This window comes from Rutidosis leptorrhynchoides, chromosome 6 (genome assembly GCF_046630445.1).
Source record: "Rutidosis leptorrhynchoides isolate AG116_Rl617_1_P2 chromosome 6, CSIRO_AGI_Rlap_v1, whole genome shotgun sequence".
Lineage (NCBI taxonomy): Eukaryota > Viridiplantae > Streptophyta > Magnoliopsida > Asterales > Asteraceae > Rutidosis > Rutidosis leptorrhynchoides.
Window position 1 is genome coordinate 92,590,111 of NC_092338.1, and position 20,166 is coordinate 92,610,276.

Here is a 20,166-nt window from a genome sequence, read left to right on the forward strand (position 1 = left end):
ACCATCTCCTTCATCTCAAAATAAAAAATAAAAAAAAAACATAAAGCCAATCTAAGCAGCAGATGTGTTTTGCAATTTTACCCTCATGGGCACTCTAGCCTAAATCAAGACCATATCCACACCAATTACTAGATCGAAACCATCTCTACCCCGAATCACTAAATCAAAGCTCTATCACAACTTCAAAGCTAAATCAAACTGGAAAGGTTTCTAGGAAATTCTCCTTCTAACTGATTAAAAGAAAGGTAAAGAAATCTCAAATTCTGTAAACGAGATACCTAATTCGAAATTATTCCTTTGATAATTTTTGATGATAAGCTCAACATTGACAATGTTGACACATTTTTAACATCAATTTCATAAACAACACAATCCAAATCAGATCAAATGGTATCACTTGACCAAGATGTAAGTACTGACCAATTAATAAAACTTGCAGCAAATTTCTTTAGTGCTAACAGATCATCTGGATTGCACGTTTGACCTAGGGTTTCAATTCTCAAAGATGAACTAAACAGAAAAACAAACAGTATCAAACTGAGGTAACTCTTTGCTAAATTTCACCTTGATACTCTTTTATACATCCCTAAATTACAAATTTCTATACAAAATCCAGATGCAAAAGCTTACCAAGAATTAGATTTCTACTCATTGCTCAATTTCACCTTGATACTCTTTTATATCTCTCTCTCACGTCATCTGTAGTTTTGGAAGAATCAATCAGATATAAATCGGTCATTAAGATCGAGTTTAAATCGATCTAATCCTTCGGTCATGAAGATACGAATCAGCAAAAGATACTTGATGCAGCCTCTAAATACGATTTGAAGATCATAGGTTTTGAAATTGTTGATACTTGATGCAGCTCTTATACATTAATCCTTGTTTTTACTTTTACTTTTTTTTTTGTAGAAGGTTGAATGTTAGAGTAATTGTTGATATATGGTATGTCTGTATCACCTGAATCATTTTAACTGGTTATGTTAATCGATCCAATTAAAAGGGTAATGATTTGGGGTTTTTTTTTTAATTTAGGGTTCTTATTATTATTTAGGGTTTGTAATTACGAGGTAAGAATGTAGATGAAGGTAATAAAGAAGAATGGTGAAAGACAAACATACCCTCATGTGCAATGCACATGATTAGATTTAACAGAATAAATGACAGATGTTAGGCAAATGGACGCCCCATGAAACAAGTGCATACCATAGTGACCCTCCACGTCGAAAAAATTCTTTTGGACTCCGGTTGTAGTTTTGAACATACCACGGGGACCCCCATGTAATTTTGTCATTATTGAATAGAACTTAATAATTTGAGAAAATTCAACATTTTAAAAAACTCTTTATGCATATGTTTTGTTATTATCCATTGGGGCAAACATAGCTTACAACCAAAAAATGTTTTTTTTTACTGACTAAATTATCCTAAGCTAGCCACAAGTAATTTTCAATGATAGAACTCATAATCAATGATAACTTGTTTCGCTAAATAGCTAAAACAATAAACAGTTTGATTTTGCAATTTTACCCTCATGGGCACTCTAACCTAAATCAAGACCATATCCACACCAATTACTAGATCGAAACCATCTCTACCCCGAATCACTAAATCAAAGCTCTATCACAACTTTAAAGCTAAATCAAACTGGAAAGGTTTCTAGGAAATTCTCCTTCTAACTGATTAAAAGAAAGGTAAAGAAATCTCAAATTCTGTAAATGAGATACCTAATTCGAAATTATTCCTTTGATAATTTTTGATGATAAGCTCAACATTGACAATGTTGACACATTTTTAACATCAATTTCATAAACAACACAATCCAAATCAGATCAAATGGTATCACTTGACCAAGATGTAAGTACTGACCCATTAATAAAACTTGCAGCAAATTTCTTTAGTGCTAACAGATCATCTGGATTGCACGTTTGACCTAGGGTTTCAATTCTCAAAGACGAACTAAACAGAAAAACAAACAGTATCAAACTGAGGTAACTCTTTGCTGAATTTCACCTTGATACTCTTTTATACATCCCTAAATTACAAATTTCTATACAAAATCCAGATGCAAAAGCTTACCAAGAATTAGATTTCTACTCATTGCTCAATTTCACCTTGATACTCTTTTATATCTCTCTCTCACGTCATCTGTAGTTTTGGAAGAATCGATAAGATAAAAATCGGTCATTAAGATCGAGTTTAAATCGATCTAATCCTTCGGTCATGAAGATACGAATCAGCAAAAGATACTTGATGCAGCCTCTAAATACGATTTGAAGATCATAGGTTTTGAAATTGTTGATACTTGATGCAGCTCTCATACATTAATTCTTGTTTTTACTTTTTCTTTTTTTTTTCCTTAGAAGGTTGAATGTTAGAGTAATTGTTGATATATGGTATGTCTGTATCACCTGAATCATTTTAACTGGTTATGTTAATCGATCCAATTAAAAGGGTAATGATTTGGGGTTTTTTAATTTAGGGTTCTTATTATTATTTAGGGTTTGTAATTACGAGGTAAGGATGTAGATGAAGGTATTAAAGAAGAATGGTGTAAGACAAACATACCCTCATGTGCAATGCACATGATTAGATTTAACAGAATAAATGACAGATGTTAGGCAAATGGACGCCCCATGAAACAAGTGCATACCATAGTGACCCTCCACGTCGAAAAAATTCTTTTGGACTCCGGTTGTAGTTTTGAACATACCACGAGGACCCCCGTGTAATTTTGTCATTATTGAATTGAACTTAATAATTTGAGAAAATTCAACATTTTAAAAAACTCCTTATGCATATGTTTTGTTATTGTCCATTGGGGCAAACATAGCTTACAACCAAAAAATGTTTTTTTTACTGACTAAATTATCCTAAGCTAGCCACAAGTAATTTTCAATGATAGAACTCATAATCAATGATAACTTGTTTCGCTAAATAGCTAAAACAATAAACAGTTTGATTTTGCAATTTTACCCTCATGGGCACTCTAACCTAAATCAAGACCATAACCACACCAATTACTAGATCGAAACCATCTCTACCCCGAATCACTAAATCAAAGCTCTATCACAACTTTAAAGCTAAATCAAACTGGAAAGGTTTCTAGGAAATTCTCCTTCTAACTGATTAAAAGAAAGGTAAAGAAATCTCAAATTCTGTAAACGAGATACCTAATTCGAAATTATTCCTTTGATAATTTTTGATGATAAGCTCAACATTGACAATGTTGACACATTTTTAACATCAATTTCATAAACAACACAATCCAAATTAGATCAAATGGTATCACTTGACCAAGATGTAAGTACTGACCCATTAATAAAACTTGCAGCAAATTTCTTTAGTGCTAACAGATCATCTGGATTGCACGTTTGACCTAGGGTTTCAATTCTCAAAGACGAACTAAACAGAAAAACAAACAGTATCAAACTGAGGTAACTCTTTGCTGAATTTCACCTTGATACTCTTTTATACATCCCTAAATTACAAATTTCTATACAAAATCCAGATGCAAAAGCTTACCAAGAATTAGATTTCTACTCATTGCTCAATTTCACTTTGATACTCTTTTATATCTCTCTCTCACGTCATCTGTAGTTTTGGAAGAATCGATCAGATATAAATCAGTCATTAAGATCGAGTTTAAATCGATCTAATCCTTCGGTCATGAAGATACGAATCAGCAAAAGATACTTGATGCAGCCTCTAAATACGATTTGAAGATCATAGGTTTTGAAATTGTTGATACTTGATGCAGCTCTTATACATTAATCCTTGTTTTTACTTTTACTTTTTTTTTTTTTTTTTTTTTTTTTTTTTTTTTTTTGTAGAAGGTTGAATGTTAGAGTAATTGTTGATATATGGTATGTCTGTATCACCTGAATCATTTTAACTGGTTATGTTAATCGATCCAATTAAAAGGGTAATGATTTGGGGTTTTTTAATTTAGGGTTCTTATTATTATTTAGGGTTTGTAATTACGAGGTAAGGATGTAGATGAAGGTAATAAAGATGAATGGTGAAAGATAAACATACCCTCATGTGCAATGCACATGATTAGATTTAACAGAATAAATGACAGATGTTAGGCAAATGGACGCCCCATGAAATAAGTGCATACCATAGTGACCCTCCACGTCGAAAAAAATTCTTTTGGACTCCGGTTGTAGTTTTGAACATACCACGGGGACCCCCCGTGTAATTTTGTCATTACTGAATAGAACTTAATAATTTGAGAAAATTCAACATTTTAAAAAACTCTTTATGCATATGTTTTGTTATTGTCCATTGGGGCAAACATAGCTTACAACCAAAAAATGTTTTTTTTACTGACTAAATTATCCTAAGCTAGCCACAAGTAATTTTCAATGATAGAACTCATAATCAATGATAACTTGTTTCGCTAAATAGCTAAAACAATAAAAATCATGAGAGAGAATCCTAGAGAGAGAGGTGAGAGGAATACACCAAAACAGAGGGTCGGTGAGGGAGAGACGTTTTCCGGCGGGCACAAGGGATAATCGATGGAAATACAATGGTGACTCTAGGGAAGATTATAAGTGGATATTCGGCTCTCGATTGACTTCATTCATGTTCTTTAACTTTCCTGAAAGTTGGGGGATTACAGACCTATGGAGGGTTTTCAAACAATTCGGATCGGTGAGAGATGTGTACGTTGCAAGGAATCGCCTTAAAAACGATCATAGGTTCGCTTTTGTTCTCTTTGGAGGGGTTGAAGATGCAGACTATTTGCTCAGGAGACTTGAAACTATCAGATTTGAAGAAAGAGAGATAAGGGTCTTTAAAGCTACTGTCAGAAAAGATGAACCAGGCAATAATCTAAAACCAAATCTTGGTAACCAAAAAGTGTTCACAAGAGATAGACAACCGAACCTAAATTTTGACAGGCATGTTAACGTTGATCGGTCCTTCAGAGATGCGGTGAACAGATCAAATGATTTAATGGAGGTATTTGAAAGGAAGAAGGAGAATAGAGCTAGGGTTGATGCTGACGGTGACCTGAGAGATAAAGTTAACCAGAATAAGGACCAAAGAAGAAGGAACTACCAACATCACTCATACGCCAATAATATACCCACCCCAAACAACCGTAACCCCAATAGAAGAAAGCATCAGGACTACACAAATGACAACCCTAACCCTAACCCAAACAATATCAACCACAACCCTAGAAATCACTAGGAATACTCAAAAGACAACCCTAACCCTAACCCAAACAATCACAACCACAACCACAACCCTAACCCTAGCAACCATAAGCACAACAACAACAACAAAAACTTCACCTCGGCTAAAATGGTGGAAATAAGCGATGAAGAAAGTAATGATGCTATTCTAAAAGAGGCCATCATAGGATATGTATCATCCCATGATATGCTCGAGAAAGTAGACAATCTCTGTAAGATGGAAGGGCTGATAGATTATTCGATTAAGTATCTAGGAGGTCTAAAGGTTATGCTAGTCCTGGATGCTTCTGAAACAGCAAACAATATTCTGTCTAACCCTCAACATTCGATTCGTAGTTGGTTCAAGATCGTTCACAGTTGGGAAGATACTTGTTTTAGCGGTAGGCTCACCTGGTTATCTATTAGGGGGGGGGGGGTACCAATATCATGTTGGAATGAAAACACTTTCAAGTCCATTGCTCTATGGTGGGGTATCGTTTTGGAGACGGAAAATTGCAGTATAATTGATAAACAGCATCAAAATCTCATCATTGGGAAAGTCCTGGTTAAATGTGGATCTTCAAAAATTGTTAACGATCAGATAATGGTGAAGCATAAGTCAAAGGTTGTTCACGTTAATGTCTTCGAAGATACAGGCAATGAAGTCGAGGTAGATTTTTATAATCTAAAAGCAATGGATGAAAAGGATATCCCAACCCCAATGTCATCGAAGTTAAACGTCAAAAGAAGAAGTAGGTTAGATGATGAGGACGTTATGTTTAAAGACAGTGTTAATTTTGAAGACGGCGATGATGATGAATCTTTTGCCACAGATGACGATGATGAAGATCCAATTGAAGATACTTACGATTCCAGTAACAGTAACTCCGATGATCGTAAAAGAAAACCGGACGACGACGGTGACTGGGGAAATAATGCAGAAGATCAGGAGTCTTGCATGGGAGAAGGCATTGAATCCAAAGGTCGGTATGGTGTGGAACTCAAGAAAGAGAATAAACAAAAGGTGGCTATCGAGTCTGACAACCTTAATGATGATGTGGAAGTTGTCTTGGAAACAAAAGAACATATGGGTAGTTACGTTAACCATGCACCAAACAACCCTAATAATTTAAACGCCAACCGTTCACCTAACCACCAACCATCCAGCAATCAAAACCAACCTTGCCCTACCCCAATCCCACCCCATATCCCTTGTCCTAAGCCCATCAGGCCCAACCCAATTCTCACCATACCGTATGATCCATTAACTTCTCAAAGCCCACTTATCACTACCCATTACAATTCAGAACCCACTAAACGTTTGCACCCATATCAAGATGCTTGTTCCCCCGATCCAATTAATCTCTTCCTTGTAAAATCCAATCCATCAAACAAACCTATGGGATTCACTAACCAAAACCGGACACAACACCAAACCCCCCTATACCTTGTTCACTCATTCCAGATCACCCACAGAATCGTGATCCTTCGCCCATCTGTCAAACTTCGATCTCACCCAAATCCACTTCCAAATCAAAATCAATTTCAACCCCACCAACCTCTAAATCTCCAAACCCTAGCCCCATTTCCAAACTCAATTTATTTGATGAACCTACGATCCCAAATCCACCACATCCTAAATCAATACCTCAATCCAGATTGATTAAATCAAACCAACACACAACCATGTCAAACAAACCTAAAAACAAATCAACCTCTATCGGTACTCGTTCTACCTCCACCCTGTGCCTCAATTGCATCAGAAAACCCCCGACCAATTGGAAATCTTAGTCAAGGCTACTCCATCTTAAATTAGTCGCAAGATTGGGGAGCAATAAGAAAAAAGCAGAAACCTGTGCTAAATGTTGCCCGGGTACGTCCAAACCAATCCCTAAACCGTGTTCGAAAAACCCAAAAGATAATCGGGCAAACAGATCACATACATTTTCCCAGACCTCCCAAAAATCGTTCCCAAGTGTGAGCATCAACAATGTCAACAACGGTGGTGGTAAGGCGCGTTCGCTTAACAGTGAGGAGATTTTTGAGTATGGCAAGAAGCTTGGTCTAAAATGGCCAGACCCAAAGAACCAGCAACAGTAAGTTACATCCCCTTTATTCGTAGTGATTTTGTTTTCAATGAAGATTGTATCCATAAACATTAGAGGTTTTGCGAAACGTGAGGCGTTTGGTTGGGTTAAAAGTCTGTACAGGAGGGAAAAACCCGACATCCTTGCTATACAAGAGACCAAAAGTGGTAATACTAGCAATGCTTGGGCTTAAAATCTGTGGTGGAATACTAGTATAAAATTAGTTCAAAAGAATGCGATAGGCAACTCTGGCGGTTCAATGATTCTTTGGGATGATAGTTCTTTCCGTGTAGATGATTTCGTAGAAGGGGAATTCTTCATTGCGGTTAAAGGTCTATGGGTTTGTTTGAACAAAGAAACAGTGGTAGTCAATGTGTATGGCCCCCATGATGATGCGGGCAAAAAAAGAATGTGGTATTCCCTTGAAGCGTTAATGAAAAGAATAGATACATGTTGGTTATTGTGTGGGGATTTCAACGAGGTAAGAGAGGAAGACGAAAGATTCAATAGTATTTTTATCCCAAGTCGAGCATTACGCTTCAATAACTTCATACAAAACAATGACCTTGTGAACATACCTCTCGGAGGGAGAAAGTTTACCCGGGTTTGTAACAACGGTATCAAGATGAGTAAACTTGATAGATTTCTTGCATCCGAAAACTTTCTCAATCTATGGGATGACTTATCCGCTCTTGTTTTGGATAGGAAATTCTCGGACCATTGCCCGATAATGTTAAGAGATAGGTTGGTCGACTTTGGACCAAAACCGTTTAAGTTCTTCAATGAATGGATTAACATGGAGGGTGTCGACAAAGTCATTAAGGATGCTTGGAACATGGAAATTGAAGGCTATATAAAGGACTGTTTGTTCTGTAACAAGTTGAAAAATGTCAAGAATGCCCTTAAAGAATGGAAAATCTCGAAATGCGACAATCTTGACCATGAAATTAAAGACATCAAGTCAAAAGTGGATAATTGGGAAGTAGTCGCTGAAAGTCGTATTCTAACAGAAGATGAAAGAATAGAATGGATGGATTGTAGGAAGAAATGGTTAAGCAAAGAAAGTTCCAAAGCAAATATGCTTCGACAAAAGGCGAGAATCAAGTGGATTGTAGAAGGAGACGAGAATTCGAGTTTTTTTATTCGATTATCAAGAGAAATTATAACCGAAACAACATCAGGGGACTCGTCATTAATGGTAACTGGAATGAGAATGTGGACGACATTAAGATTGCTGTGTTTAATCACTTCAGCAAATTATTCGAAAAAAAAGGAAATAGCAGACCCTCGTTGAGGGGGCTGAATTATCAGTGTCTGACAGAGGGACAAAAGGTCGAACTTGAGCTACCTTTTTTGGAAGAGGAAACTTTTGAAGCACTAAAGGATTGTGGAAGTAACAAGGCCCCGGGTCCCGATGGTTTCAATATGCGATTTTTCAAGGAGTATTGGGACTTGATAAAAGGCGACCTAATGAGTGCAATTCATTGGTTTTGGGAGAAGGGTGAAATATCGAAAGGGTGTAATGCATCCTTCATTTCCTTGATACCCAAGATAAAAGATCCCCTCGGGTTAAATGATTATCGCCCTATAAGCCTTATTGGAAGCTTCTACAAGATTTTATCAAAGATACTCTCAAATAGAATTCGGCGAGTCATTCCTTCGGTGGTAGGCTTTGAGCAAAGCGCGTTCCTAAAAGGGCGGTACATCTTAGATGGCGTTCTAATCGCAAACGAAACCATTGATTTTTACCATAGAAACAAGAAGAAGGGATTGATTTTCAAAGTTGATTTCGAGAAGGCCTTTGATAGCCTTGATTGGGATTATTTAGAAGAAGTCATTATGTGCATGGGGTTTGGCAATAGATGGGTTAAATGGATAATGGCATGCATTCGTTCGAGCTCTATCTCGATTCTAGTCAATGGGTCGCCGACAAATGAATTTCATATGAGAAGGGGTGTTAGACAAGGGGATCCCCTTTCTCCGTTTCTCTTTATAGTAGCGGTTGAAGGTCTTAACATCTTAGCGAAGTCGGCGGTTGAAATAGGATTATACAAAGGAGCGAGTGTAGGTAGAGAAAATGTTATCGTGTTACACCTTCAATACGCGGATGACACGATTTTCTTTGGGGAGTGGAATTATGAAAACTTGAGAAGTCTTATGAACCTCCTTACGTGCTTTGAATTGACATCGGGATTGAAAGTTAATATAGGGAAAAGTTGCTTATACGGTGTTGGCATAGATGTTAATGAGTTGTCATCACTTGCTCATCACTTCGGGTGTAGAATAGGGAGCTTCCCCTTTACTTACCTCGAGCTCCCTATAGGTTGTCGAATGAAAAAATTGAAAGATTGGGATGTGGTCATCAAAAAATTCAAAGACAAACTTTCGGATTGGAAAGCACGATCGATATCTTTCGGTGGTCGGGTTACACTAATCAAATCTGTTCTCTCGAGTTTTCCATTGTATTACTTTTCGTTATACCGTGCCCCGCCTTGTGTGTTAAAAGAATTAGAGAGAGTGAGGAGAGACTTTTTTTGGGTTAACACCGGGGAGGGAAAAAAATAGCTTGGGTAAAATGGGATTGTATTTTACTTCCATATTCGGACGGTGGGCTTAATATAGGCTCACTAAATTGCAAAAATCTCGCCTTATTATGCAAGTGGTGGTGGCGGTTCCATAATGAGTCCTCCTCATTATGGGCCAAAGTCATAACTAGCATATATGGGCCATGTGGCGGTCTAACCCATAATTTTTCTGCGTCACAATTTCCTTTTTGCAGCACTTGGTCCTACATAATCCGTGCAGGCATGTCACTATCACAGTACGGAATTCAGTTTCATGACTCCTTTTAGAAAGTGGTGGGCGATGGAACAACAACAATGTTCTGGAAGGAAAATTGGCTAGGGGAAACGTGTCTACAAACCAAGTTTAACTGGCTATTCCAATTTGATCAAGACAAGGATGCCAAAGTTAGTGATCGTGTTACGTGGGTAAACGGAAACTGCGAGTTTAATTGGCAGTGGTGTAGGGAACCATCAGGCAGAACCATGGCGGAGCTATCAACCTTGATTGAATTATTAAATAGGTATCCTCTCGGCAGCGGAAATGACTCAGTCCCTTGGAAGTGGCAAATGGCAGCGAACGGGGTGTTTACAACAAAAAAACTAAACAATATAATTATGGAGAAGGTTTACGCGTGTGAGAAAAGTCAACCCGAAACAATGCGAAACTATCTAGTCCCAAAAAAGGTGGAGGTTTTCATATGGAGAGCACGGAAAAAAAGATTACCGACACTAAGTGAACTCTATAAAACGGGGGTAGATCTCCATTCGGTGAGATGCCATATTTGTGATAATGACGTGGAATCGAATGAGCATGCTCTAATCTTTTGCAATTTAGCTTTTGATGTTTGGTCGAGAGTATACAAGTGGTGGGGTTTTGGGCAATACGTCTACATGAGTATCACGAAAACATTTGCAGGGATCGTAAATCAAAGTAATTCGGAACTCGGTGCGAATATATGGCGGGCGGTCGAATGGACATGTGGTTATATTCTTTGGAAGAATCGAAACTCCAAGATCTTCAAAAACAAGAACTCGTGTGCTCCTTCTTTGTTAAATGAGATTCAAATTCTAAGCTTTGATTGGATCTCAAAAAGACTAAAAGATCCAAAAATCGAATGGTGTTCCTGTTTATCAAATCCGCAAATCTATCTGTTTAATAGTTCGTTTTGCTATCTCAGCATCATAGGCTTAGATCTGTTTTTTGCTCGATAATCTGTATGTCCCAGGAGTCTGTTTAGTTTGCAAATTATGTTAATTTGCAATCTGAATGTACTTGTGGTTTATTAATAAAAATTATTTGTTTGCCTTTCAACAAAAAAAAAAAAAAAATACTTTGTATAATGATAATCTTTTAGTACTAGTAATTTGTTAATTATTTGCATTGCTAAATACTTCGTATAATGATAATGTTTTAGTACTAGTATTTTGTTAGTTATTTGCATTGCATAATAGTATAACGTTTATAAAATTTATTTACATATCTCAAACTGAGAATTGCAAACTTATAAAAGAACCACATAAGCAACAACCAAATAAATAAAAACTAAAGTCTAAAAATAACAACCGCACAAAAGTAAACGAGAACACACAATTTAACCATAGCAAAACAATCTGCCCAACAAGATACTCCATAGCAAAACTACAAAACAAAGCAAAGTATACGAAGGTAAACATCTTAAACCAAGAATTAACACCAAACCGATAAAATAACTTTAAGTAGTATATGAATGAATTAATATTTAAATGTGTTTTTATTAGTATAATTTTCATCAAATAATATATAACACAAACAAAAATTTTGTATATATAAACTCATAAAGTGAGAATATACTCCCCGAGTATATGATTTGTATATATAATGAGATGGTTATATTTACCGGGTAAAATCCAAAACTGAACACGAGGAAGAAAAAATGTGTACAGATTTGTATACTTTCATATATAAAAATCTCTCTAATTCTCTGTATATATGCATTAAAAAGACAGTTAAAGCTACACATTGTGGATAAAACTATATTACAAGTTTTTGTATTACAGTAATTTTTAAGCTAGTAAATTACAAATTCATCCCTCTAGCTTCATGCCCTTTCATGATTCTAAGTCTTTTACAAGAAGTAACAAACATCTCCCATGGTACATCTCCAACAAGCATCCAATCACCATCTTTATCTTCATAAGTTGCTACATGCTTTAATCCATTGTACAACTTTTCATTCTCAATGTACAACCCAATAATGCATAAAAACATGTCTTCCATACCCTTCAATAACTCCTCATAACTTTTATACACTTTCAAATCAATCTTTCTTAAATATGGCGCTCCATCCATACTCACTTTCACATACATCCCCATTTCATGCTCCACATTCTTTTCTTGTAATACAATTTTCCGGTAGGATTTCACCGGCGGCCACCCTACTACTTGTGTCCTGAAAATCAAGAAACAAATTTATATAAGTTTTTGCATGTGGGTATGAAAAAAAGATTAATTTTTTTTCATGGGTTAATCATTTAGATTACTTACTTTGCTGGTCGGATGGTTCTTGAATCGTTGGTTTCATTTGGACTAATCTCCGGCGAACTTCTTTTGTTAGTTTTGATCGGTGATGATGTCGTCGGTGTATTCATCTCCGGCACGTCATCGGTTCCCGGAAGGGCTAATCTTAGCTCGGTTGCTTTGTAATTAAGATTAAGATCCATGATATAATAAGGAGAAATATTGTTTCTTGAATTTCCGGCTTGAAAGTTTGAGAGGAAATTGGTGATTGTGTGTGGTTTTGAGATTGAAGGATATGTGATGTATATATAAATAACCTTGTGCATGAACTTCATAATTCATAATTTCATAATTTCATAATTTAAAAGATACGGAAAATAAACTCGTAGTAGATTTATGGATAGTTGCACACTAGGTACACGCGCTGTCTTATTGACTTTAGGTACGTAGTATAATTTATTTAATTTATTTTTTCTAAAACAAACAGTAAATAAAAGAATGTGGGCAAAATTTGTTAGATTATTGAATAGAACTTAATAATTTGAGAAAATTCAACATTTTAAAAAACTCTTTATGCATATGTTTTGTTATTGTCCATTGGGGCAAACATAGCTTACAACCAAAAAATGTTTTTTTTTTTTTTTTTTTTACTGACTAAATTATCCTAAACTAGCCACAAGTAATTTTCAATGATAGAACTCATAATCAATGATAACTTGTTTCGCTAAATACTTTGTATAATGATAATCTTTTAGTACTAGTAATTTGATAATTATTTGCATTGCTAAATACTTCGTATAATGATAATGTTTTAGTACTAGTATTTTGTTAGTTATTTGCATTGCATAATAGTATAACGTTTATAAAATTTATTTACATATCTCAAACTCAGAATTGCAAACTTATAAAAGAACCACATAAGCAACAACCAAATAAATAAAAACTAAAGTCTAAAGATAACAACCGCACAAAAGTAAACGAGAACACACAATTTAACCATAGCGAAACAATCTGCCCAACAAGATACTCCATAGCAAAACTACAAAACAAAGCAAAGTATACGAAGGTAAACATCTTAAACCAAGAATTAACACCAAACTGATAAAATAACTTTAAGTAGTATATGAATGAATTATTGTTTAAATGTGTTTTCATTAGTATAATTTTCATCAAATAATATATAACACAAACAAAATTTTTGTATATATAAACTCATAAAGTGAGAATATACTCCCCGAGTATATGATTTGTATATATAATGAGATGGTCATATTTACCGGGTAAAATTCTTTACTTAAAAAAAAAAAAAAATAAGGAGGTGGTATGTGTAGCAAGATACTTAATACGAAATTTTTTTATATAGAGAAATTGAAGTATTCCAATGACCATTTAAGACTCTTTCTATGAATACAAAAGATGTATCAGGCAATGAAAATATCATGATTTCAATCACTAGACTACTAGAATATCTTGATGATGATTATATGGTATTTTTAACAAAATTTTTTAGAATTGATCCAACTCGGTTAAACGGGTTTATTCAAATGCAAGTAAAGATAATCATACGATGAGCGCATAGTTAAAGTGAAATGCACAAAATATTGACTTTTTGAACGCGTGAAAATTGGTTGTTAAAAAGGGGGACACCTTGTCATATTACACAGATATAGGAAAGATATAGATGTTGGTCACACGAGCGTCACGTTACATCGCCGTTAAATACAAAGGAACAACTCAACCGTTAGTTATGGTACACCGTGTGGTCCTCGACATCAACAGTACAGATTGATTTTAATATTGACATGGTGTTGTTAGCTGGACCGTTAGATTATTGTCCCACATGAGAGGATCCAGCATGCGACATTGGACATCGTTATGTCGGATGATTATGACAGTGCTCATGGGTGGATCACTGATTGGTGGGACCATCGAATTTATTGTGTGTAACGCGGTACACATACATGTGAGCATGGGGTCGATTTTGGGTCGCTTGAATTTTTTTAGACCATAGTTTCATGTTATTTATATAAATAAAAGAAAATATGATACGGAGTAAATTTGTTAACCATATAACGTTTGTAGAGGGATATTGGAATGAAATTAATTTTTAAGTTGAGATCCAATGGATGAATCAGAGTGTGATACGTGGTGCGATAATCACATGTGATTGACAAAAAAAATTAAAAAAAAAAATTCTCTTAAAAAAAAAATTAAATTTTTTTTTCGAATTTTTTTTTTCAAATTTTTTTTTTTAAAATTTTTTTTTCAATCACATGTGATTAAATTTGACATCAGTAAATCACATGTGATTATGCATGCCAATCACATGTGATTATAAAACTCAATCACATGTGATTCTGCATGTCAAATCCAATCACATGTGATTGAATTTTTTTTTTTTTTAGTAAAATGAATAATTTCAGTAAGTTTGTGCTAAAACCTTTAAACACCAAGTTTTTGATCAAAACTTAATCAAATCACCGAATTAAAGTCTGAAAATTTGAAGATATGATCACGAAACGCTAACAAACTTGATCAAATCACCGAATTAAAGTCTGTTTCCGATTGAATATTTTTTTTTTTTTTAAAATTTTGAATTTTTTTTCCAGTCACATGTGATTGGATTTGACATGCAGAATCACATGTGATTGTGTTTTACAATCACATGTGATTGGGTTTTACAATCACATGTGATTGGATTTTTTCAAAATTTTTTTTTTTTAAAAAAAGTTTTTTTCTGAAATTATTTTTTTTCAATCACATGTGATTGTCGCGCCACATGTCGCACTCTAATTAGTCCATTAGAATTCAAGCAAATTATTAAATTCAACATATTACAACTCAACGTTTGTATCATGGTTTCTCTTAATAATTATTTATCAGAGTCGGAGTACTCGTAAAAAATAATTTAACTACCTTAGACTAGTTAACGTAATCAAGGTTCGCTTCACGAGAAAATTATGATTAAAAGCAGGTTCTTATGAAACAACCCAACCCGTATTTAAACCGGTCCGTAAAATTTTTTCTTTAATACATTAATATTTAGGTCCCATTTATGTTTCCAAAAACATCTTTAACACAATAATAAGTTCAATAAGCTTTAAAACATTTAATACATAGTTTAAATATTCGAACAAAACCGAGCATGGTGATTGGGGATACGCTACCCAATCCTAATCAATAAAAAGCACGCCTTCTAAAGCAAACTACACAAGTCCACTAGTCCCCACGCTTACCCGAGCCACCTCCTCCATGCAAATCTATAAAAATGTAACAACGAGAGGGTAACCTAACGCTTAGTGAGTGAGAATATACTACTTACATATATATGCATAAAATGGACACGCCACAGAAGTAATCAAATAACGCATACCGGAGCATCCAAGCATAAAGGCAGGCTAAGCTAAGCATACCGTACGATCACTAAACAACAAGCTAAAATAACAACAAATATAAGTTCACCAACGACGATGTGAACAACGCCAAAAAGCTACACCCGGAGGGTTAGCTACATCACAACACACAACCATGGTTAACCAATCGTACAAGGGAACGGTACTCGTAAAAGACCGTCGGAGTTCATAACATCCATTAGTGTTACTTAAACACCGCGTAATCACTAATCCCCCGGGTGATGTCTTGAACAACGCGACTAACTCACCCCCATGACAATGTGGCGTCTTGAACACCGCGACGATTCCACATGTCAATCCAAACAATGAGTGGTGTCTTAAACACCGCGACATCCACTCCCATGACAATGTGGTGTCTTAAACACCGCGACAATACCACATGTCAATCAAACCAATGAGTGGTGCCTTGAACACTGCGGCATCCACTCCCATGACAATGTGGTGTCATAAACACCGCGACAATACCACATGTCAATCAACCAATGAGTAGTGTCTTGAACACCGCAACAATACTACTCGTTACTTAGAATGTGGTGTCTTAAACACCACGACAATACCACATTCATACTACACAAATAAATACATTATATACGTACACGCATAATTATTCCACTCACTTCTCAATATCAAAACCCACGTCATCGGGGTTACTCATCCGCAACTCAATACCAACCCTTCGCCATTGGGGTTATATAATTCGCATCACAAGCACCTATGATAACGTACACAAAAAGTGTGCACCTCGCCAAATGTGGTCAACCAAAGCGCACAACCGTGCCAATTGGACCTATACACAAGTCCATCAAACCCACCTATATGTGAAGTGGGCTCTATAACCGAGAACCACTCCACCTGACCCGCACCCATCCTACACATACATATGCACATAGGATGTTAATACTCACCTTGTCGCCTTGATGAATGCCACCGAATAATCCGCAACTCGCCAATGGAATGTACCTATTCCATTATCACAAATACAACAACACAATTAGGGAGGATTTACAAACCAACCCAAATTGACAACTAGTGCAATCTCGACCCAAATGCACCTCCAAGCACAAACCGCGCTCAAACTAACCAATAGTCACTAACACTAGTGACAATGGTCATAATAATCTAATTAAACCCGAACACAAGCGTTAAACACTTGTCTTGCCTAATTTGACACCAAAGCCCTAATTTTGACCCATTACAAAATTAGTCAACCAAACACACCCAAATGAGTTTCAACACTTCCATAATCACTAATCATAGTGATTACACTCAATTTAAAGCCCTAAACAAGGCTAAATCAATAACCAACCCAAAACCCGCCTCCAACACTAATAAACTCGAATCCTAGTTATTATCTTCCATTAACAACTAATGGGGTTCCATGTATGAACATACAATCAAAAGCCCTAAATTTAGATGAAGAACATGAAAACGAAATTCGGAGTTAGAGCTTACCGCTAGTATCACCTTGAAGCCAAGAACGAGGAGAACAAAGTTGCCTCTTACGCCTTTGATCAAAACCCGCTTCTTCCTTTCCAAAAATCCCTTTGAATCAATTGGGGTTTGAAGTTTTGAGAGGAAAAATAGAAAGAAAAGGAAAAAGAAATAAAGGAAAATGAAATGGTTGGATGAGATTAAGATCTCAAATCTGGCTCAAACGCAAAATGACCAAAATGCCCTTGAACATCTTTTAAAATCACAAAACTGGTACCAGTTGAAATGTCCCGTTCTTATTGATTAAAAACGTTCCATATTAATTGATTTCGTTGCGAGGTTTTGACCTCTATATGAGACGTTTTTCAAAGACTGCATTCATTTTTAAAACAAACCATAACCTTTATTTCATAAATAAAGGTTTAAAAAGCTTTACGTAGATTATCAAATAATGATAATCTAAAATATCCTGTTTACACACGACCATTACATAATGGTTTACAATACAAATATGTTACATCGAAATCAGTTTCTTGAATGCAGTTTTTACACAATATCATACAAACACGGACTCCAAATCTTGTCCTTATTTTAGTATGCAATAGCGGAAGCTCTTAGTATTCACCTGAGAATAAACATGCTTTAAACGTCAACAAAAATGTTGGTGAGTTATAGGTTTAACCTATATATATCAAATCGTAACAATAGACCACAAGATTTCATATTTCAATACACATCCCATACATAGAGATAAAAATCATTCATATGGTGAACACCTGGTAACCGACATTAACAAGATGCATATATAAGAATATCCCCATCATTCCGGGACACCCTTCGGATATGATATAAATTTCGAAGTACTAAAGCATCTGGTACTTTGGATGGGGTTTGTTAGGCCAAATAGATCTATCTTTAGGATTCGCGTCAATTAGGGTGTCTGTTCCCTAATTCTTAGATTACCAGACTTAATAAAAAGGGGCATATTCGATTTCGATAATTCAACCATAGAATGTAGTTTCACGTACTTGTGTCTATTTTGTAAATCATTTATAAAACCTGCATGTATTCTCATCCCAAAAATATTAGATTCTAAAAGTGGGACTATAACTCACTTTCACAGATTTTTACTTCGTCGGGAAGTAAGACTTGGCCACTGGTTGATTCACGAGCCTATAACAATATATACATATATATCAATGTATGTTCAAAATATATTTACAACACTTTTAATACATTTTGATGTTTTAAGTTTATTAAGTCAGCTGTCCTCGTTAGTAACCTACAACTAGTTGTCCACAGTTAGATGTACAGAAATAAATCGATATATATTATCTTGAATCAATCCACGACCCAGTGTATACATATCTCAGTATTGATCACAACTCAAACTATATATATTTTGGAATCAACCTCAACCCTGTATAGCTAACTCCAACATTCACATATAGAGTGTCTATGGTTGTTCCGAAATATATATAGATGTGTCGACATGATAGGTCGAAATATTGTATACGTGTCCATGGTATCTCAAGATTACATAATATACAATACAAGTTGATTAAGTTATGGTTGGAATAGATTTGTTACCAATTTTCACGTAGCTAAAATGAGAAAAATTATCCAATCTTGTTTTACCCATAACTTCTTCATTTTAAATCCGTTTTGAGTGAATCAAATTGCTATGGTTTCATATTGAACTCTATTTTATGAATTTAAACAGAAAAAGTATAGGTTTATATTCGGAAAAATAAGTTACAAGTCATTTTTGTAAAGGTAGTCATTTCAGTCGAAAGAATGACGTCTAGATGACCATTTTAGAAAACATACTTTCACTTTGAGTTTAACCATGATTTTTGGATATAGTTTCATGTTCATAATAAAAATCATTTTCCTAGAATAACAACTTTTAAATCAAAGTTTATCATAGTTTTTAATTAACTAACCCAAAACAGCCCGCGGTGTTACTACAACGGCGTAAATCCGATTTTACGGTGTTTTTCATGTTTTCAGGTTTTAAATCATTAAGTTAGCATATCATATAGATATAGAACATGTGTTTAGTTGATTTTAAAAGTCAAGTTAGAAGGATTAACTTTTATTTGCGAACAAGTTTAGAATTAACTAAACTATGTTCTAGTGATTACAAGTTTAAACCTTCGAATAAGATAGCTTTATATGTATGAATCGAATGATGTTATGAACATCATTACTACCTCAAGTTCCTTGTATAAACCTACTGGAAATGAGAAAAATGGATCTAGCTTCAAAGGATCCTTGGATGGCTTGAAAGTTCTTGAAGCAGAATCATGACACGAAAACAGTTCAAGTAAGATTTTCACTCGAAATAAGATTGTTATAGTTATAGAAATTGAATTAAAGTTTGAATATGATTATTAACTTGTATTATAAAGATAACCTACTATAAGTAACAAAGGTTTCTTGATCATGGATGATTACTTGGAATGGATTTAGAAAACTTGGAAGTAAACTTGCAATCTTGGAAGTATTCTTGATTTTATGAAACTAGAACTTTTGGAATTTATGAAGAACACTTAGAACTTGAAGATAGAACTTGAGAGAGATCAATTAGATGAAGAAAATTGAAGAATAAAAGTGTTTTTAGGTGTTTTTGGTCGTTGGTGTATGGATTAGATATAAAGGATATGTAATTTTGTTTTCATGTAAATAAGTCATGAATGATTACTCATATTTTTGTAATTTTATGAGATATTTCATGCTAGTTGCCAAATGATGGTTCCCACATGTGTTAGGTGACTCACATGAGCTGCTAAGATCTGATCATTGGAGTGTATATATCAATAGTACATACATCTAAAAGCTGTGTATTGTACGAGTACGAATACGGGTGCATACGAGTAGAATTGTTGATGAAACTGAACGAGGATGTAATTGTAAGCATTTTTGTTAAGTAGAAGTATTTTGATAAGTGTCTTGAAGTCTTTCAAAAGTGTATGAATACAT

The 20,166-nt window shown here is 35.0% G+C and overlaps 2 protein-coding genes across 2 annotated transcripts; one reads left to right on the forward strand and one right to left on the reverse strand.

Moving 5' to 3' along the window:
- The first annotated feature begins 10,155 nt into the window (after nt 1–10,155).
- LOC139853883 (uncharacterized) lies at nt 10,156–11,052 on the forward strand. Its single transcript, XM_071843224.1, has one exon. It carries the CDS (start codon nt 10,156–10,158, stop codon nt 11,050–11,052), a length of 897 nt encoding a protein of 298 aa, XP_071699325.1.
- A 678-nt stretch (nt 11,053–11,730) lies between these two features.
- On the reverse strand, nt 11,731–12,634 carry LOC139851726 (auxin-induced protein 22D-like). Its single transcript, XM_071840879.1, has 2 exons — nt 12,365–12,634; nt 11,731–12,269 (listed from the first exon to the last, which is right to left on the reverse strand). The coding sequence occupies exons 1-2, from the start codon at nt 12,538–12,540 to the stop codon at nt 11,897–11,899; spliced, it is 549 nt and encodes a 182-aa protein (XP_071696980.1). The 5' UTR covers nt 12,541–12,634; the 3' UTR covers nt 11,731–11,896.
- Nucleotides 12,635–20,166: the final 7,532 nt, after the last annotated feature.